The sequence below is a fragment of the Mustela nivalis genome (assembly GCF_964662115.1).
Source record: "Mustela nivalis genome assembly, chromosome: 1".
Taxonomy (NCBI): Eukaryota; Metazoa; Chordata; class Mammalia; order Carnivora; family Mustelidae; genus Mustela; species Mustela nivalis.
In genome coordinates, this window is record NC_139020.1 from 82,066,287 (window position 1) to 82,088,498 (window position 22,212).

The 22,212-nt window shown below is 35.6% G+C and overlaps 1 protein-coding gene across 5 annotated transcripts in view; it reads left to right on the top strand.

The window, feature by feature from the left end:
* Window positions 1-574: 574 nt before the first annotated feature.
* MLF1 (myeloid leukemia factor 1) overlaps window positions 575-22,212 on the top strand; it is a 32,434-nt gene continuing 10,796 nt past the window's right edge. For 2 of the 5 annotated variants that reach the window (XR_014300431.1, XM_082690017.1), the window contains exons 1-2: window positions 575-756; window positions 17,553-17,703. Coding sequence is in view for 3 of the 5 variants with exons in the window: in XM_082690017.1 (XP_082546143.1) it covers window positions 710-756; window positions 17,553-17,703 (198 nt within the window). In the remaining 2 variants the exon portion in view is untranslated. Of the gene's footprint in view, window positions 757-17,552; window positions 17,704-21,943; window positions 21,986-22,212 lie in introns of all 5 variants that reach the window. The other 3 variants (XM_082690019.1, XR_014300432.1, XM_082690018.1) reach the window with 3 other exon arrangements.

Below are 22,212 nucleotides of genomic sequence, written 5' to 3' on the forward strand. Positions count from 1 at the left end.
CATAAAACTTAAGCATTCCCACTTTGGGAAATATTCCTTTGAATTTTAGACTCACATAAGGCAAAGAAGGTTGTGAAATTTTATAAGGCTCATTTCCTTCAAGTAAGCACGGAGTACATTATTTATTAACTGTACTCAAAAACTTGCTGCATGTTTATTCTCAGTATTTGTGCACAGCTTTGGACCAAGTACCACGGAGTGTTTTGGATACAAGACTCTTTCCCGTGAATAACAAAATGCTGCAAGTGACTAGATCTTTGGAAGCCATCTAGCCCAAATCTTGACCCATTTCCATTTTCCCGAAAAGTGAGTTAGGGTTCGAGGCCGAGGGCGCTGTGCCCAAGGTCACGCAGAGGGTGGTCTAATTTGGGGGTTCCTGCAGTCCTGGGAACAAGCTATCTCGTCCCTCAGAAGACTTCAGAAGGGTTGCCTGACTGGCGGGAAACCAAACCTCTCGCTTCCGCTCTGTTGATCGCAGTTGCTATGGCAGCGGCGCGTTTTCCCCGCCTCGTCTTAGTGACGTCGAGAGACCGGTGTCCAATGGGAAAGCAGCTCGGCGTCACGCACCGCCTTTCCCGGCGGGCACCGCCTTCTTAGCCGGGTGAGTAGCATCGACTGCGTGGGGGAACACTGGCTCCGGTCGCGGCCGCGGCAAGTTACATCGTCTTCCAATCTGTCCGCGTCCGCCGCCGCCGGTGACAGAGCCAGTATGTTCGGGATGCTGAGCAGCAGCTTTGAGGATGATCCCTTCTTCTCGTAAGTGTCTGGGGTCGAGAGCCCGCGGTCGCGCGGAAGTTCAGGGATCTTGAAGGGAGCTATTGTAAGGGAAAGTGCGAGAAAGCTGAGGAAGGCGAGAGGGAATCTGAGTAACTTCAGGAAGCGGCTTGGGGGAGAGATGGACTCGAGGGCGTGAGAGGGAAGGGAGTCGAGAACTTAGGGATGTGGGAAGGAGAGGGGAGAAGGCTTGAGGGGGTTGAGAGAGAGGAAGATTTGGGGGTCTGGGAGGGAGGGGAGAGAAGGGTCTGGGAGCGTGAGGTGAAGAGAGGTGCGGGCGGCACCCCCCCCCCGGCCCCCGCACACAAACCCAAGTGCCCGTTGCTCTCAACTTGGCCGGACTTGGGGTGTTCGGGTTGGTTCCCGCGTTCCGAGGCCCGCCTTCGCAGCCGCAGAGCGTTGCAGGTGACGGTAACCTCTCTAGGTGGAACTTGTGGCGAGAATTAGGCTTAGGGGACCCCTCCCACACCTGTTTCAATTCCAAATGAGAGGCAGAGAATGTCTTAGAAGATGACAGTTGTTTGAAAAGGAACACATTTTTAAAACAGGGTTTTCATAAATACGCGTTTCGGAGAGCACAGCAAAGTCGGAGAGTTGTGCTGTCTCTCACGTCGGAGTGGTTGGAGGTTGCCAGGCGCACGGTTTGTTTTCTTTGCTTGCTTTGTTACAAAGCTAGTCTTGTTTGTAAAGGGACTCCTCTGTCAGAAGTACAAATAGGGCAGGGACGCAGACTGTGGGTGCGTTTAACACTTCAGGTAAACAAATGTCAAACCTGTGGACAGTTCCAAATGAATTAACGTGATGCCTTAGGAAGAAGGGATCCAGAACTTAATTAATTGCTTCACTATAAGTTAGTTTTCTTGGGTGAGGGTGTGTGGGGTTTGGGGGGTTTTTGTGTGTTTGTTTTGTTTTGTTTTGTTTTAGTTCTTCCTTTGGGTATGATAAAAAAAATGGTAACAGTTGGATTCCCAAGACGGGAGGCTTTGTGATACTTTTTTTTTTCTTTCTTTTTTTGACAGAGAGAGAGAGAGATCACAAGCAGGCAGAGAGGCAGGCAGAGAAAGAGGGGGAAGCAGGCTCCCCACCGAGCAGACAGCCAGGCTCCATCCTAGGACTCTGGGATCGTGACCTGAGCTGAAGGCAGAGGCTTAACCACTGAGCCACCCAGGCAGCTCTTTGTGATACTTTTTTGCCCAAGTGTTTTGGCAGTTTGAATTTTGACTTGGTGTCCTAATTTATTTTGATCGATTAAATTCTACCTCTTTGCAACTTGGAGGCTTTTTTTTTCTTTTTTAAGTTTAAAATGTCAACAGTTTTCTACATAGTATTGTTGTTTTTAAAGGGAAATATTATGTTGGCTTATGTGTTAGTACTATTTTTAAACTAAATAACATGAAAGTAACAATTGAAAGAATAATTGGTTAAAAAAGGATGAAATGATTAATATAGAAAAATAAAATGGTTAACATTTCATTCTAAAGGTTATAAATTACAATTAAGGGGTGTATGGATTCAGAAAAATGTATAGTGCTGTTTTAGTTAACTTGTTTAGGAGCTTTTGGAACATTTACAATTAATGCCATCTTGACAAGTTTTAAAATTTGTGCTCTAATATGATTTGCTCTTTTAAAAGTCTCTGAAGAGTAGGGACTAACTAAGTATATCCATAGATTTGTTGTGCTGTTGAAATGATTCTTATGTAATTGTGACATCACTACAATGGGTAGTATTTAAGAAGATTATGACTACTTTTAAGTTGCATTATGTCCGCAATTATATCAAAAATAGCAATGGCCTTAACTAAACTGTGAGTGTATAATTAGTACCTTTTATAAAACGTCTAGCAAAAGTGTAATTTAAACTCTTGGGTAACTTGCTGTCTGAGCAAAGGCAATGAACCCAAGAGTCAGTGTCAGAAATAGTAACAGACCACAAATAGTAGGCATACATCAAAGAACACTCTTCCCTGTGCTTAGGATGGAAAGGACCATTGGTTACATGTCAGTGGGTCTTTCGGTCATCACTTTCCATAACCTTCTTCAAATGCAGACAGCCATATCATAAAAATTTAGGATTAATTTCTTGTACTTAACTTTATAAAACATTCATCCTTATAATTTTGTTTCTCCACAAATAACTGTTTAGAATGTAAACACAACCGGGCTGGGGAGAGTAAAGATGAAAAAGAATGTGTGTTTCTATTTATTTCAAGTACTCTGTCATTTAACCCACCCCTTTTACTCTAACCCCAAACAAAATGAGTATCCATTACTTATATAAGTTCTACATAAGAAATTCCTAAAGGTTGTAGACACCTTAAAGAACACAGAAGGGTTCCATGCCCACCATCTTTTGTATAAAAATTAGCCCTTTTGCTAACCTAATGTGTCACTGTGTTCCTTTACTGCTAACTTAATACCTGACATGTAGAAAGTATTCAGTAAATATTGTTTAATGATAATCTGGTGTCCTTTACACTTTGTAAAGGACTTTGTATTGTATTGTATTTAATATGTATTGTAGTTTGTATTGTATTGTAGTTAATCTGGTATTTAGTTGATTGCTGAAAGCATTTGCATTCAACATATGCTATTGTTGTTGTTGACACTTTCTAATTTGAACACTAACATCATCTAAATAACCATTATTTCAGTATATCAAGGATATCAGTATAATAAGCACACTCTTCTAATTTACTAATTACTCAAAAGTGGGCAAATAGTTTTTGGATATAAAATTAGAATTATTAAATAATATGAGGCTGGTAAAATCCTGTAATCAAATTGTTGATGTTTAAAAGATTGGAGTAAAAAAAAATTAATAGTATCTATAGTCTTGAATTCAAAAATGTTCATTTTCAGTGTTTACCCTAAATGTTGTACCTTAAATGTTTCATCAGAAAATTAAAAGGAAACTATAAAAGTGATATGTTGAAAAAAAAAGTGATATGTTGAAGTTTAGTGTTTTATTATGTATTTGGAGCTTTTTTTTTGTACCTGATATTGCAGAGCTGAAATTCAGTGAAAGTTGCTATACAATATACTCTCATATATACCTTCTTAAGTAAATAACACTTGTAATTTCATCAAAAACACGAAAGCTAAAAGCTGGCACTTCTGCATGCAATTTACTCTCAAGAATACTACTTTCCCTTCCCATTTATATTTGCTTGAGAAGAAATAGAAATGCATACGTATGGACAGGAAAATCAATTTGAGGGCCACATGATTTTGGCATCCATCCTATATCCTAAGAAACATTGATTATTTAATATAAAAATTTACCTATATCCGGTACAGTCTGAAAATTTCTACTCTGTGCAGAAACATGAACTTTGAATCTTCTGAGCTGCAGAAATGAGAGGCTGATCATGCAAGTCTACAAAGGATAGCTATGTTACCACATATCAGATATTAGATATTAAAGGCTTAGAAGCAGGTCGGCAAATCCATCAGACTTATTTTTAATTATAAATCGTTAGCATTTCCTTAAGGGTATCCTATGTATGATGACCAGTCTTTGGTCAAAGATCCCCTATGTATATTCACAGGGTGTTACTTTTTCCATGTCCTTGGTCTTAGCAGGAACTGAAACATATATCTATAATTTTTTTAAATTAAAAAAATTATTTTGCACTTTGGAAGTAGTTGAAGGACACTGGCTTTGACTTACACACTGAGTTGAAGGTGAATATATTCCATGTACAAGATAGGCCTTGACTGCTATTTTCTTGATTGAGAATATTGTCATAAAACAGGAAATAAAATCACCTTTCTAAATAAGCTTTCGTGAACAATGAATGTTCAGGGTTACACACATACTTGTTTCCAGACTTAAAGTCTGAGGTAGGGTCTTCATCAAGATGACATAGTTTGGTGCTAATTAGTATTCTGCCTAATAAACCTCTAATTTTAATCATTTAATAGAGGTGGCTTGAGAGTACTCCGCTAACATTTAAGGTTTTAATTTTCTGGATCCCATTTTATGTTAAGACACCCAACAGCTTCTGTGATTTTTGATACCTAAAAATTTGTTCTCAGCAATATGTTAAGATAGATATTTCTTATAAATGAACTTTGCAGATTCCAACATCATATTTGATAGAATGAAGCACTATGATCCTTGAACTGAAAGAATTTCTAAGGTAGACTTTGGACTTTCTGTGGTTCAGTAAGTTTAAACTATTGAATTAGGAGCCAAGATGCACAACAAGAGTATGACATAGTTGCTGGATCAAGAAATGCCATTTGGGGGCACCTGGGTGGCTCAGTGGGTTAAAGCCTCTGCTTTCAGCTCAGGTCATGATCTTAGGGTCCTGGGATCCAGCCCCGCATCGGGCTCTCTGATCAGCAGGGAGCCTGCTTCCTCCTCTCTCTCTGCCTGCTTCTCTCCCTACTTATGATCTCTGTTAAATAAATAAATAAAATCTTAAAAAAAAAAAAAGAGAAATGCCATTTGGTAGCATCTAATCATATAATGCTTAGTTCTATCACTGAACATTGTAAATATCTTGCATAAAAGTACTTAAAGGATGAGAGGGGGCCATGGTCATTCCTGCAGTCCTTTTAATATAAAAGGCTTCTGCCATACCACCATTTTATTTCATTTTGTTTTATTTTATTTTATTTTTATTAACATATAATGTATTATTTGCCCCAGGGGTATAGGCCTGTGAATCATCAGGCTTACACATTTCACAGCACTCACCATAGCACATACCCTCCTCAATGTCCATAACCCTATCCCTACACCCCAATCCCCCCAGCAACCCTCAGTTTGTTTCATGAGATTAACATGGGTTTGTGTTTGTCTTAGGGCTTGTCTCCTTCCCGATCCCATCTTGTTTCATTTTTTCTTTCCCTACTCACCACGACCCCCCACCCTTCCTCTCAAATTCTTCATATCAGAGAGATCATATGATAAAAAAAGTCTTTCTCTGATTGACTTATTTCGCTCAGCATAATACCCTCTAGTTCCATCCATATCATTGCATATGGCAAGTTTTCATTTCTTTTGATGACTGCATAGTATCCATTGTATATATATCACCTCTTCTTTATCCATTCATTTGTTGATGGACACCTAGGTTCTTTCCATAGTTTGGCTATTGTGGACATTGCTGCTAGAAACTTTCTGGTGCATGTGCCCCTTCGGATCACTTCATTTGTATCTTTAGGGTAAAGACCCAGTAGTGCGATTGCTGGGTTGTAGGGTAGGTCTATTTTCAGCTTTTTTGAGGAACTTCCCAGAGTGGCTGCACCAGTTTGCCTTCCCACCAACAGTGTAGGAGGGTTCCCCTCTCTCCACATCCTCACCAACATTTGTCGTTTCTGGACTGTTAATTTTAGCCATTCTGACTGGTGGGGAGGTGGTATTATCTCATTGTGGTTTTGATTTATATTAACCTGATGTTGAGGGATGTTGAGCACTTTTTCATGTGTGTGTTGGCCATTTGGAAGTCTTTAGTCTTTTAGAAATGTCTGTTCATGTCCTCTGCCCATTCTTGATTGGATTATTTGTTCTTTGGGTGTTGAGCATGGTAAGTTCTTTGTAGATTTTGGATACTAGACCTTTATCTGATATGTTATTTGTGATTATCTTCTCCCATTCTGTCAGTTGTCTTTTGGTTTTGTTGATTGTTCCTTTGCTGTGCAAAAGCTTTTGATCTTGATGAAGTCCCAATAGTTCATTTTTGCCCTTGCTTCCCTTGCCTTTTGCAATGTCTCGGAAGAAGTTGCTGCAGCTCAGCATACCACCATTTTAAACTGTGCTTCTAAACAGCAGGGAAATGAAGAATTGCCTATGGAAATGTAATTCATTCTTCAAATATTTCTTAGGTTTCTATTATATGCCTAATGCTGTGGACTCTATTATTAATTTGTAGAAGTCATGCCCCATGCCCTCAAGTTTCTGTTAAGAATGTAATATGCGTTATTTCTAGTGTCAAAACTTGGATCACCTAATATATTTAACTGGGACTGCGATGTCAATTATCTGAGACCCTTATGTATAAAGAATAAATTGATTTTTACTATATATTATTGTACTGGCTAAATAAAAATTGAAATTGATCAATGTATTTATATATGTGAGAGTCTTAAAAACAGGACCTTATTTGGAAATAAAACTTACTGTCCCTTAAAACAAAACAAAAAAAAAACACCTTTTATGTTGAAATTATTCCCAATCTAAGAGGTTTTTTGTTTTTTTTTTTTAGTAGTGGAGGGACAAACTTTATTTTTCATAGCTTGTGATAGGTAAATAATATGGTGTAGAAAAGGTACATTTTGTGCAAAATATCATTCCGTATGGTTGTGGTTTGTGTCAGCAATCCTAAAAGAGGTATGGCTACCATAATAGCATAAGTAAATCTTTTGATTTAAATGAAAATGCATCTTTATGGAAAATCTGAAAAATATAGAAAGTTTGGTAAAGGAAATCATGCAACCAAGATTTTGTCATTTTGGTGTATTTTGTTTCCATTTTCCATATATGAAAAATATTTTCCAAAATTAGAACAAAGCTTTATGATCACAAATACACTGTTTTTCCTCTACATATGCCACAATCACTTTCCTAGCTTTATTCTCTAAAGTGTGATTTTAGTGTCTGCAAAGTATTGCATCCTATGGATGTATGGAGAATATTTTTTCATATAAATCTTTAGCCACATTTCAAATTATTACTTTAGAATAGCTTATGTATATGAAATGACCAGTTTATAAAGTATGAAGTTTATAAAGCCTCGTCATATTTCCAATTTACTTTCCTAGAATGAAACATTAGTTTTCAAGAGAATAATATGAATAGGGAGAAAAATATAAAAATGACTAAGTTCTTACCTGAGAAAAGAAACTCTGCATTAGGTTTATTTTTAAAATAATAGAATAGTTCCTTGCTACGACAAGAGATTTTTGGCTTTAATAAAAAAGAATTCAAGCTTGAACAAGAGAAATTTTAAAGTCTTATCTCTGAGCAGCTGCTGTTCTGGGTAGACAAGAATTGAACTCACTTCAGGGCCCAGCCGGATTTCTTCCTGAATGGTTTAGACAGGTGCAAAAGCCAGACTGGGAGCACAATTTTGTCTTAATGCTTTTTCCAACAAGCGGCCTTTTGTTCATGTCACTCAAAAAATACATTTTTAACAGTTGTTCTATATATAAATATACCTTCTATTTAAATGAAGAGGAACCTGGGCAGCATATTAAATGAGCCCATGTAGTTGTTGAATTTGTAGCCCAGTTATAATGCAATTAGAAAAATAAATCTCACTAAATTCTATATTCCTATGGGAAAATAATAGCTGCTGAATACTCACTTATTAACAGAACAAAATCTAGTATTCTCTGAAGTATTTTTCTTCTTTGCAGTTGAATTTCATCCATATATCTAAAGGGAAAGTTAACTGGTTTTCTTAAGTGATGCATGTTAATAAGAATAAACATTTTAATCTCTACACCAGTACCCATATTCTAAGCTGTAAATGTCCAGTGAATAATGGAGCTCTAAGCAAAAGGACTGTCTTTTGAACTATCCACTTTAAAACATCAGGTAGTGTGAAATCCTCTAACTCCACATAGTTTTATTTTCTTTGTTTAAAAAATTTTTAATAAAACATTTCAAACATATACTACAAAAGTATAACAATTGTGTATCTGTCACCCAGGATTTCAAAATTTATACTTGTTTTATCCATCTCTATTTCTGCTGATATCTCAAATGTATTTTAAAGCAAATTCCAGATTCCTTATCATCTAACCTCTATTTCCAAATACATTTCTGAAAAATATGGTTTCCTTATATAACCACAGTACCATATCATATGGAATAAAACATAATTATAATTGCTTGGCATCATTTGGCATAAGTATCATCAAGATATGAAATACTTTGAAATAATCTAGTTTTTGAGGTAACAATCAAAAAATTGTTTCTTAGACAACTCTTTATGGGTCTTAGAACTACTTGAAATTATGTTCTTTAAGTATAAAGAAGGATATCCAGACACCAAATTCTGATTCCTTAATATTAAACTAACTTGATCTTCAGTTCTTGATTTCAGAAGCATAAACCAACTCCCTTTCTGCTTTCCAGTGTGTTCAAACCTAAGTGGCTCCTTGTGTGCGATTGATCCATTTAATTTTTAAAATTGTTATAACTTCCCTATAATGCTAGTTGCCTACAGTTCTGTTAGAGTAGTGATAGTAGTCTGTCAAATTTTCTATGCCTGTCACTCTTACCAATAAGACAAAAATCCCAGACTAAAAATCCCACAAGTATTCATGGAAAACTGACCTTGTTTATGATATTTTTCTGCACTGTATGTATAATATCTTTACTTGTATTTTTCTTAGTATGTTAGAGTTTGTTTTCAGTTGAGAAGAATGAGATATAAAAAATATATAAATCTAATGTCTGGTGTCTTCATTTTATTGTATTTCCTGAGTGGACTTAGTACAATTATGTGTTTTTTTTTTTTAAGATTTTATTTATTTATTTATTTGACAGACAGAGATCACAAGTAGGCAGAGAAGCAGGCAGAGAGAGAGGAGGAAGCAGGCTCCCTGCTGAGCAGAGGGCCCGATGTGGGACCCGATGTGGGGCTCGATGTGGGTCTTGATCCCAGGACTCTGGGATCATGTCCTGAGCTGAAGGCAGAGGCTTTAACCCACTGAGCCACCCAGGTGCCCCACATTTTTCCAGTTAATACCCAGCATTTATCTAAAGTGACTCTTCATTCTGAGAGACTTAGTTACTAATTTGATAAAGAATAATTTAATTTTCCTGTAGAAATTTTTGTATTCAGTTGCAATAGGAGTATCTTCAACCTGTGCACACTGGAGAGAGCACTTTCCTTTTATGACTTTACATAAAATTTGTCAGTGAGCAGGAAAGAGACGGTACAGTAGTGTTCCTAAGCAGATCAGTATGTAAAGGACAAGAGAGTCATGGCAGGAGAGGAAATGGAGAACTAAGAGTACTGACATGTCACAATTTTTTAGAGTATGGATTTGTCAAACGAGTGATTTGTAAAGTGGTTATCAATCATCCAGACCAGCGGTGATCCTAATGTGGATGTAGTTGGAAATTATCACATTGGTCAGGTATGCAGGTAACCTGCTACTTTTATTTAAGTCATTATTAACTCTATTTTTATATTCAACAATTTCTGTTAAAAGAATTGATATTGGTCAAGAATAAACAGATCTATGGAATAAAACAGTCTAGAAACACTCTCATACACTAAATAAATTTAATACAGCCTCTATATTAGATTTATTTAGAGACTACTCATCTTTTTATTTCTTAATAGTTTAAAAAAATAATTTGCACCATATATGGTAGTCTCAATCATTCAAAACAATATAACAAATTTCTGCATTCAATTTTCAGGAATTGTGTCCCAAGTTTAATTAAGGCAATAAGGCCTCAGAACTATACGATGTGTTTGAAGTGCAGTTTCTGCCCTAGCATATTTTTTAAAACTAATGCCTAAGTAATAACAGCTGGGAAATTACTTTATTAAAACATAACATTTAGAAGCTTCTCACCATAGACTTTGACAAGCTAATATATTTTTAGGGTTTTCACATGATAAGATAAATTGGCATACTTTATTTTACAACATTTTAATGGGATTTGCTGAGAGATCAGCTTTATTACTATTAAGGAAGAAAAAACACATTTATACAGCCTGGAGTGAACATGTGCATAGATTTGGAATTGCAGAACTCTTCCCATATCAATTTTCCATAGTTACATGTGCCTTAGGAGACTTTAAATTTTTTTTTAATCTTAAAATTCAGTAACATCCAACATTTGGTAATAACGTAAGGTATTAAGGTGCTTTACATTTTCAAAAGTGTATTTTTGTCATATGTAATACATGCTTAGGCAAAAACAAAAGGTACAGAAGAGTACATGTTTAAAAGACTCACTTCTCATGACAATGTGAGTATGCTTAATACTAAACTGTGCATTTAAAAATGCTTAAGTTGGGAAAAAAGCTCAGTCAGTTATACAGTAATGATCTGTGCACTTCTCTGTATGTACTATACTTCAATAAAATAGCTTATTGAGACAAAAAAAACCCCAAATCTAAAAGAATCCCTCTCACCTATCACCTTTGGCCCTCAACCATCTAGTTACCCTCTTGAATGCAACCACAGTGACCAGTTTGCTGTGCAGCTTCCTAGGGATATGTTCTATACATTTATAAGCATATATATCTGAATTTTTTATACAGATGGACATATACTATATATCTTGTTAATCCTTCCATGTTAGCATATAAACATCTGCCTTGCTCTTTTAAAGGTGGCATAATAATCCATTTAAATTCTTTTAAAAGTACCGAAGAGCTTTTAATAGCTCTTTTCCTATCCTTTTTTAGTTATTGTTCTATCAATCAGTAAAGAAAAATCTTCAGGCTAATTTTGGATAGTGGAGTGAGCAAGAGAGATATGTTCCTTTTCCTTAAGAAGTTTTTAATCTAGCAGAAAAGACAATATTTTCTACATGTTATTTTATTATCAATAGTCTTTACTTATAAAGAGGCCTAACACAGATAGCAAGACTATTTTCAACTTTTAAAAAATTTCTCCTTTGACTCTCAATAATGGTAACCTATGCCTTCTTTTTGTGGGAAAGGAAAGAAAAGTAGAAAAGAAGATAGTGAAGAGTACTTAAAAGAAAAATGATAAAATAGTTTGAATAGTCAATACTACTTAGAAATACTGGACTGGGATTAAAGCTTCAAAAGGCTGACCTTTCCTACTTAGATTGGTTCAGTTACAGAAAACAAAATTTACTGACTTTAGGCAGAAAAGAATTTATTACAGGGCATTAAACAGGTTATAGAATGATTGTGATGGCTTAAGAAACAAACTCGAAATTGAACTTTGAAGAATGACTCCTAAAGCCACATCAGAGGTCCAGACCAGGGGTTGGGGAGCAGTGGCCACTTCCCACACTAGGAATTGTTGAATTGGGAAGCTGTTGCTACTTCTCCTGGCTCTAAAGTCATGGTACCTGTGAGGACCCATACCACCAAAATGAATTTCCCTTCCCTGGCCCCTAATAAGCTCTAGGGATCACACTCGCAGTTCTGGTAACACTGCAACAAAAAGACTATGTTACTCTGTGATCATGTTTACCAAATAAGAGAAGTAATAGTACATACAGACTGCCACACTTCTGCTTTCTAGTTCTCAAATAAATGGCCCATAATTGGCAGAACTTAAACCCAGAAACTTTGCTGCAGTAGAGTCTAGGAAATTAAATCTTAACCTTTCTTTTTATGCAGTATAGAAAGGCACATTGAAAGGAGATTGAGGGGCGCCTGGGTGGCTCAGTGGGTTAAGCCGCTGAGGTCATGATCTCAGGGTCCTGGGATCGAGTCCCGCGTCGGGCTCTCTGCTCGGCAGGGAGCCTGCTTCCCTCTCTCTCTCTCTCTGCCTGCCTCTCCATCTACTTGTGATTTCTCTCTGTCAAATAAATAAATAAAATCTTTAAAAAAAAAAAAAAAAGAAAGGAGATTGAAATGGGTTGAATGTGAAAAGCTTTATAGAGGTGTTGGAAGATAGTGCATTCATTTTGAAAAAACTAACCAGAGATACGAGAAATTAAAATTTTGATTTTAAAATGAAAAAAAAATTAGCTAAGTAGGATTTTCACAATCAAAGACTAAATTAGCATCCTGGGAAACTGAACCAAAGAATTTCTTCCAATATGTAGGACAAAATCACAGAGGGTTCAAAGTTCTACAAAGAAGGAACAGAAAGAATAGTAAATATGCAAAGAAATATTTTAAGAACAATTTCTAAAACTAAACAAAGACCTAAATCCTTAGAACACAGATTGAAAAGGGAAATTTGAGGGTTGTCAGGATTTTTTAAAATTCTATGTCCAGAAGCATAATAATGTAATTTTGATACATTTAAAAATATATACAGAAAAGAATCATAGATCTTTCAGAGAGTGCAGATTTTTTTTTTAAAGATTTTGTTTATTGGAGAGAGAGTAAGTGAGAGAGCATGAGTAGTGGGGATAGGAGGACTACCCAATCAGCAGGGAGCTGAATGCAGGGCTCTCTCCCAGGACCCTGTGATTATGACCTGAGCTGAAGGCAGACACTCAACCAACTAGCCACCCAGGGGCTCTGAGAGTGTAGACTTTTTTAGAAAGTATAAGAACCACATTGTCATCACTCTTAACACTAAGTAAGGAAGATAAACAATATAGATTCTCAAAATAGTGAGGAGAAATGATCCAGATTCTATGCCCAGATAAGCCATTGTTTCACTTTGGGTGTGAAGAAAACTTAGACATGACTACTAAAAATTTACTGTGCTCAAAATTACTAGGTGTTAGAATCCAGAAAAGAAATAGTAAGATAGGGGCGCCTGAGTGGCTCAGTGGGTTAAAGCCTCTGCCTTCAGCTCAGGTCATGATGTCAGGGTCTTGGGATCAAGCCCAAGATCAAGCTCTTTGCTCAGCAGGGAGCCTGCTTCCCTTCCTCTCTCTGCCTGCTTCTCTGCCTACTTGTGATCTCTCTCTGTCAAATAAATAAAAATAAAATATTAAAAAAAAAAGAAATAGTAAGATATAAGAAGTAATGATCATTCAGAAGTAAACTAACCCCAACATTTCTTGATAGAGGGAGATTGAACTAGAGCACTTGCCATCTCCTTTATTCTTTCCATGGAAACAGTTCACCTGTTTCCTCTCTTGAAGTTAGCAGGACAGATAAAAACCCAACTAACATGCAGTCCATTCTGAAGTTTTGAATTTGGATGACTTGGAGAATAATGGCTGTGCCATAAAGAGGAAGAGCTGGCTAAGGAAAAAGACAGTGTGGGAAATGTTAGGTTAAAGACTTACTACAATAGTAATAGGCAAATGTCCCAAAATTACTTTATTATTATTTGTAATTTATACTCTGAGTATTTTAGAAAGTATTACAGCTTCTATTGTAAGATCGGTTCGCTATTTACACGTCCTGGCACAGTGCTTTTTACATAGGTATCCAGTAAATATTTGTTAAATAAATGGAGATAGTTGTTTTTTTTTTTTTTTTTTAAGATTCCTTTTTTTAATTTGATAGAGATCACAAATAGGCAGAGAAGCAGGCAGAGAGAAAGAGGGGGGAAGCAGGCTCCCTGCTAAGCAGAGAGCCAGATGCGGGGCTTGATTCCAGGACCCTGGGATCATGACCTGAGCTTAAGGCAGAGGCTTAAACCCACTGAACCCCTCCAGGCACCCCAAATGGAGATAGTTTGTATCAAAACAAGCTGAAATTGAACAGAGGTCCCTGATTAAATGGTTGAAGAGTTTAGATTTGTGTTTATTCATGTGAGGTTCTTGGAATGTCTTCACTAGGGTTGATAGAAATGCTTGCTTAAATGCAGATTATTGGGCCATGCCCCAGATATAATGAATCAAAAATCCTTGGTTGTATGTTTCAGGAATCTGTATTTTAATAAGTACCTCCAGTGATTTTTAAACATGTTCAGGTTGAAAGGAATAGCCCCACAGAGGCCAGGGAAAACAAGAACAGATGAAGGATAGAGCCCAGAAGAAGTACAGATCTCCCTCAATTTAAGATGGAGTTAACATCCTGATAAACCCATTGTAAACTGAAAACTGTGTGATTTGAAAATGCATCTAATACACCTAACCCACTGAACATGATAGCTTTGCCTAGCCAACCTTAATATGCCAGAACATTTAATTATCAGTCATAGAAATTCCATTTAGTTTCCTAGCACCAGGTTAATCACAGGCATTTTATTTAATAGCATTTCAGTCTTCTAAGACTTTTATAGACTGAGAGAAATACTTGGAAATTGCTTTAAATAATGTGATTTTAGGAATATATCAGTAGTAGGTGGAATAATGCCCCTTCTCCCAAAGATGACCATGTCCTAATCACCAGAATTTGTGAATATATTATTTTAAATGACAAGGAGGAATTAAGGTTACAGATGAAACTAAAAATTTTAATCACCTTAAAATAAGAGATTAACCTGGATTACCCAGGTAGGCTCAATTTAATCACAAGGGTCCTTTAAATATGGAAGAGTCAGAGAGACTTGAAGATGCTATGCTGCTGGCTTTGAAAATGGGGCTGGGGGATCACAAGCCAAGGAATATGGACCATCTCTAGAAGCTTGAAAAAAGGCAAGGAAGAAACAGACTTTCCCCCACAGCCTCTAGAATGAACCCAGCCCTGCCAATGCCTTGATTGTAGCCCACTTATATCTATTCTGGGCTTCTGATCTCCTGAACTGTAAAAGTATAAATTTATTGTTTTAATCACTAAATTTATGGCAATTTCTTACATTAACTAAACTAATATCCAAGTTTTATATTTCTAATTTTAAAACATATGTCTCATTTCTCTGTCAGACTGTAAATTCCTCTAGACCAATAATCAACTTCTGTGCTTGACACACAGTATACATGATAAATGTTTATTGAATTTGAACCATTCTATATATTACACGTTCTCTCCATTATTTTGGGGGAGAGTTATTTGCCCAGCTCTCTCTACTCACCTGGGTACATGCTACATGCTATATATAAGTAGCAGCTGCATTGCAATCAATACCTAGTTCTGAACCTCTTCCTTAGTGACTTGATTAGAGAAGAGGTACTCATTTCAACTAGTTGGTTTTCTCTGGCTCAGGTGTTTTAGTACATGAGATATCTTCTAATCAATGGTTTCACGGGCTTCTTGTGCCTTGCTCTATAATAAGTCTACCTGTCTGAGAAACTCCATCCTCCTGAGGTTTTATTTTAATTTTATTTTATTTTAAGCTCATATTTTAATTTGTACCATCCCAAACATAGTCTCAAAATTTGGTGAAATTTTTAAAAAATATTTTCTCAAAATGCAGAAAAGGACCTACAGACAAACTATTTTTATAGATTTACATCAGTTTCCCTCTCAGTCTTTAGATAAAAACCAGCATAATTGAAGACTTAGAATGGGGACAGTTTTAGATGTATTATGTACTGTTCCTTGAGATATAATATGTATTAGTAATATATTGCTGCTATAATTTAGTAGCTTAAAACAAGAAACATTTATTATATAATTTCTGTTGGTTAGAAATCCAGGAGCAGCTTTCCTGGGTGGTTGTGACTCAGGGCTTCTTAGGAGGCTGCATCAAGTTGTGAGTCAAGGCTGTGGTCATCTCATGGCTTGACTGATGGGGAATTTACTTCCAAGTTCTTTCACATGGTTGTTGGCTGGTCTCAAAAATCTACATCTAAGCTCACCTATGTAGCCCTCACAGGGCTGTCTCACAGCAAAGCAGCTGCTTGACCCACAGTGAGTCATCTTGCTAAGACAATGCCCAAGCAGAAACCACATTCTGTTGGAGACAAGTCAGTAAATCCAGCCCATACTTAAGGGAAAGGGATCCTTGGGGGCCATCTTAGAAGCTGCCTACCACACATATAAATTAGTGAGTTCATTAGTTTACCAGAGACTAGATAATCAAGTTTATAATGTTCCTGACTGAATTTAAGTTTAATAATATCAAACAATTTTTTTAAAGACTCTATTTATTTATTTGACAGAGACAGAATTTTACATTCTTGAATGCAACTTGTGAATGGGATAACATCATGTTATGAACACTGGTATTTATAAAAATACAAAACACGATTATTGTTATATGTATTTTTAAATAAAACACAAATCTTTTTTCAATGATAGGTGTTTAATATTAATAATAGAATAATAGGGAGTGGCACTCATAAATGAATTAAGAAGAAAAGTTTCTTTTAAAGGAAGGGAAATTAGGGGAATTTAAGGGAAATTAAGTTTCAACATACTCTGTGGGCCAGATACTGTGCTTTGTGCCTTCAGATTACATGCTTTAATCTCAACAACAGGAATGGGCAATATTATTCTCATTTTATTGCAGTGGAAATTTAGGTTCAGGATAAAGGCTTGAGTTCTAATTAATTCACGTACTACATATACTGAAGGAATACTATTCCTCAAAAGTTGGTGAAGGGACTACTTGAAGTAAGATCACCAGGGATGCATGTCCACAAACCACACCCAGAACTAGTAAATTAGATTGAGATATCATTGGGGGGACAGAAATATGCATTTCTAACCTGCTCATTGGTTGCTCGGTAATTTCAAAAAAAGTTTGAGAACAGCTATCTTAAGACATGGGAGATATTTTTTTCTGTGTGGTGATTTCTGATACTAAGAGTTCTTAGAAACAAAAGTTAGCCTCATAAAGGTGATCTGTAGCTTTATTTTTGACTATTAGAATAATGTATATTTACAGTAGTCATAACCTAGCTATATTTCTCAGTGCTCATATTTCATAAATAAAGAGTTAAAAAAATAAGCCAGCATTCTTTATTGGTTCTTACTAGAATTTATATTTTTTTGGCTGCCTAAGATGACCTCTACCTGGTACTAGTATTTTTCAGTCCTTTTTTTTGGCCATTTCCCTTAGTGCTGGCCTAAGCTACCTGAGATGTGTTAATTTGTATTTGCCATTTTCATACAATAAGGGTTAAATAAAGATGAATTTTTATTATATATAGATTAATTATAGTAGATAAGAAATGGAATAGTTTTTGTATTCATAAATAATGGATCTTTGGGAGATAATTCCATTTGCCTAAATTCTTTTGTCTCTTTAACAAGACTATCAACACAAAATAATTCTTTGTAGTATTTAGCTACCTACTTGTGACTTAAATTCCAAAACTTACTCTTGGATGATATGTATTTTCAACAGTGATTCTTTTATTGCACACCGAGAAAGTATGCGACAGATGATGAGAAGTTTTTCTGAACCCTTTGGAAGAGACTTGCTCAGCATCTCTGATGGTAGAGGAAGAGCTCATCATAATCATGAGAGACATGATGATGGTGAAAATTCCTTGACTGTAAGTTCTTTATTTTAAGTTAGTGAGAAGGCCCTATGGGATTTGCAGAAAATTATTACAGAAGAATATATGTATCTTTGATGTTAGGATATGAATAATGCTTGTTATAGAAATAACTATTGTATGAAAGGATGGACCTGTTGGAAAGCTGAATCCTTTAAAAATGAATTGTTAGCTGTATGAAATTCCACGATGCTACCAAAACTTTAGGATCATATTATAAGCCAAACTTAAAGCATTATTTTACGTGTCTATAGTTTGTTCTGCATGGCTACCTTGGCCCTTCAAAACTTAGATTAACTTTTAACTATATTTAACTTGCATAACTACAGAATATTTTCATAAGTTTTATCTGAAAGCAAAACTAGGAGGTTACAAACATATTCAACTAGAAAAAAAAGTCCCAGATGCTTATATATCTTAATTACTTTCTTCTCTGTTTATTTTATTTCTATTGCTTCTTTAGTCTCAGAAGTGGCAGTTCTAGAATAAAAATCCACAGGAGTTTCTGGTTTTGGTTTCTATTAATTAGTTAAATTTTGTTGTTACATAAGTCTTTCATACTTAGACATAAATATGTCACATGTATCACAAATTAGAAAAGAAAAGGTGAGGCCATATGTTGCTAGTATAAATTATAAATATACAGAAAAAATGAGTTTTGGCTAAAAGAGAGACTGAATGTTTCAAATAGTCCTAAGAAGTTTGATGGATAAAATTAGATTTACCATATTATTTACCATTATTATTATTCCAGTATGGGTTATTCACATTTCAGTTTGTTTTCTTTCAGTTAGTAAATAGTGGTATTTATATCTGTATTTTTGTACTTTTAGGACTATCAGTTTCCATAAAAGTCTAAAATTAAGATCTAAGGAAAAATTATCGAGGGCAGAAATACCAATTATAAAGACATTTTGACATTTTGTCTTTCAATGAGCATTGAAATATCTTGTCTATTTGCTATAAGCATAGCAAGGCAGAAGTAGGGCTCTATATAGTACTTTGTATTTATGTGCATAAATGAGCTACTTATAGCTTTTGTGGAAGAAGGAAAAAGTGACAATTTTATTCCCAATGGAAAAAGACATTATATCGTATCAACCGTCTTAAAATGCTAACATCAGTGCACTTTTTTCTTTTTCAAACTGTATGAAGACCCTTTACCAGCCAGGAGTACTGAGTATTGTCCTAGGGCAGTAATAATTTTTAAAATATAGATTTATAAGACAAACCATGACTCTTAATCTCACAAAACAAACTAAGGGTAGCTGGGGAGAGAGGGGTTGGGTGAAGGTGGGTGGGGTTATGGACATTGGGGAGGGTATGTGCTATGGTGAGTGCTGTGAAGTGAGTAAACCTGGCAATTCACATACCTGTACCCCTGGGGATAAAAATATATTATATGTTTATAAAAAATAAAAAATTTAAAAAAAATAGATTTATAGCAGAGTTACAGCAGATTTTCCAAGGAACATTCAGCCTCTTTTAGCCAAACTCATTTTATAATTTATACTGGTGAGAAATGGCTCTCCTTTTATTCCATAGGTATGATATATTTGATATGTGTATGTCTAAATGTGAAAGACTTAACGTAATAGCAAAAATAAAACAAAAAAAAGATAGCCAAACAAACAATAACAACAAAAGACCTCTATGCCAACCTGAACTTTTCTAAGTTCAGTTAGATGTGAAGGTAGAAACAGAAATTAAAAATTGACTGCAGAAGATGGGAAAGACTGCTGCTATTTGAAAAGAGCACAGCCAAGAGAACGGTAGACTTTTCTGAGCATGCTAGCTGTTCTAGTCCATTTAAACTTTAATAAAAATTCATAGAAAGCTTCTCTGTCTCTAGTGAAGCTGTAAAGTTTTTTTTTTATTTTTTAAAGAATTTTTTTATTTATTTGTGAGAGAGTGCGTGCATGCGCCCATGAGTGGAGCGAGGGGCAGAGGGAAAGGGAGAGAGAATCCTAAGCATCCTAAGCAATGACTCAGTATGGAGCCTTGTGCTGAGCGCAGGACTGGACCCTTGGACCTTGAGATCATGACCTGAGTGGATATGAAGAAGCTGAAATGAAAGAGTCTGCAACTTAACGGACTGAAACACCTAGGCGCCCCTAAACTATAAGTTTTTAAATGATTGTTTTCATTAAGCAGTGAGCCATTATGCTGCTGCTTTTAAGCATAGTGGATGAAAACCTGTATTTCAGATAGACATCATGATAATTTTTTTCTTTAGTTTTGGTCCATTACTTGACATTTGTCCTTTTTTTAGGGAAGAAGGAGCAGAGGCAGACAGAGGGGGGAGAGAGAAGTTTTTTTTTAAAGATTTTATTTATTTATTTGAGAGAAGGAGGGAGAGCAGCAAGCACAAGAGGGGGGAGGATCAGAGGGAGAAGCAGACTCCCCACTAAGCAGGGAGCCCTATCTGGGGCTCCATTCAAGGCTCCATTCAGGGCTCAATACCAGGACTCTGGGATCTGGACCTAAGCTAAAGGCAGATGCATAACCAACTGAGCCACCCAAGCGCCCTGAGAGAGAGAGAATTTTAACCGGGTTCCATGCCGAGCGCACAGCCTGATGTTGGGCTCCATCTCATGACCCTGAGATCATGACCTAAGCTGAAATCAAGAGTTGGCTGCCCAAGTGATTGAGCCACCCAGGTGCCCCTAAAACTAGATAATTTAATCTATAAATTTAATCTTCCAAGCAACTGAGCCACCTAGGCCCTCCAACATTTGTCATCTTTATCAGCCATTTTATGAAGGAAAACAGAGACTCCTACAAAAGTAGGGGAAGCATCAGTTATGCTATTTTCTTATTTTCTTGTTTATATTATTAGCATTTTCTTCAGTTCATGACTTCTTTATGGGGGATTTTTTAAGCCACTTTTCCATTTTGGGAGGATTAGTTTTATTTAAAACTTGATTTTTAAAAAAAAATTTTTTGGATTTTACTTACTCATTTTAGAAATAGAGATGGAACATGAGTGGGAGTCGGGGGGAGGAGCAGAGGAAGAGGGACAAGCAGACTGAGCACTCGGTGCAGAGCCCGACTTAGGGCTTGATACTAGGACCCTGAGATCACGACACCACCTGAGATCAAGATTTATAGCAGAGTTACAGCAGACTCTGTAACTGCCCAACTGACTTAAGCCACCCAAGCATCCCTGAAACTAGATAATTTCATCTGTAAATATATTTAACTAAGCAGTTTAATTCACGGTATGACATGTGACCATCTAACATTTAGATTGAGTGATGGTGCCAGAGAGAATCTACAATGTTTTTATTTTCAGTGAAAAGAAAGTAAAGAAATAGTATTGATGATAATACACTTATAATAATACACTTTGGAGATTACTGTTCTAAATATATAGTACAGATATATATAATTTGATATAATTTATTATAAAATTTAATATATATACAGTTTTCTCTATTTTTCAGCATAATTTACAAAGGAGAAAAGTATCACTGAATGATGGTAAAACCTTATATATACCCTTTACCCCAAAATTTAAATTTTACTTTCAGTATTTGAAACTTCCAAGTAATGAAAGTTTTTAATATGTATATATGTATGTCTAAAATTTTATTTTTACTTCTCTGTTACCTACTGAGGAATACAATTTGTGAACTATTAGATAATTATACTTAACATTCTTTTGCCTATCAAAGACCCTACATATTTTTAAATCCATGTGTGATCCTTTCTGAAGTCTATATTTTTTATTATGTGTATTAGTTCTTGGGAGATATTTATTAATTTTTTTGCCCAGTGTTTCTACTTTTGAAATGTTATTAATTTAAATAATTGCTTATTTTTAATCAGTTATGAGCAAGATTAACTCATCTCTTAAAAATACAGAACAGTTGAGCAAAGGAAATATGAGATATTAATCATTGTACCTTATGTTTTAATTAATTTTAGTGTGAAATTGTATTTCCTTTGACAAATGTTTGTTTTAATCTGTAGCAAATTCAACTGCCTTTAGTAAATACTACAGTAGTCATATTTAAAAGTAGTATATGGTCTCCCTATTTATCTGCCATGCTCCTATCAGGCTTTATGATGAATAATAAGTGGTTAGTTTTTTAAAATATATTTTGAGGATTTTTTTATTAAATGGTTTTAAAACTTTGTTAAGTTATGAACTATGTGATTATATAGTATATTTCTTTTTCAGGAATTATTATATAATAAAAGTCAACCAAAATTAACTGGATTTTTTTTCTAGGCAATGAATTCTCTTGTGCCTTTTGGCAGTTTTGGCGGTATGGTTCGTATCATGAGACACAAACCATTTTAACAATATTTTCTGACAAATATTTATTTTTCATTAACTCAGGCAAAAGTGAATTGGCATGCAGTTTCACTTATTTTCAAAATAGCTTTTTGGAATTTGTACTGAAACCTGTTTTATATATTAATCTTAGAGTATTCAGGCATGTTTTTTCTGAACTAAGTCATATCAACATAGACAAAATCAGTCTTCCAAGAAAGAAA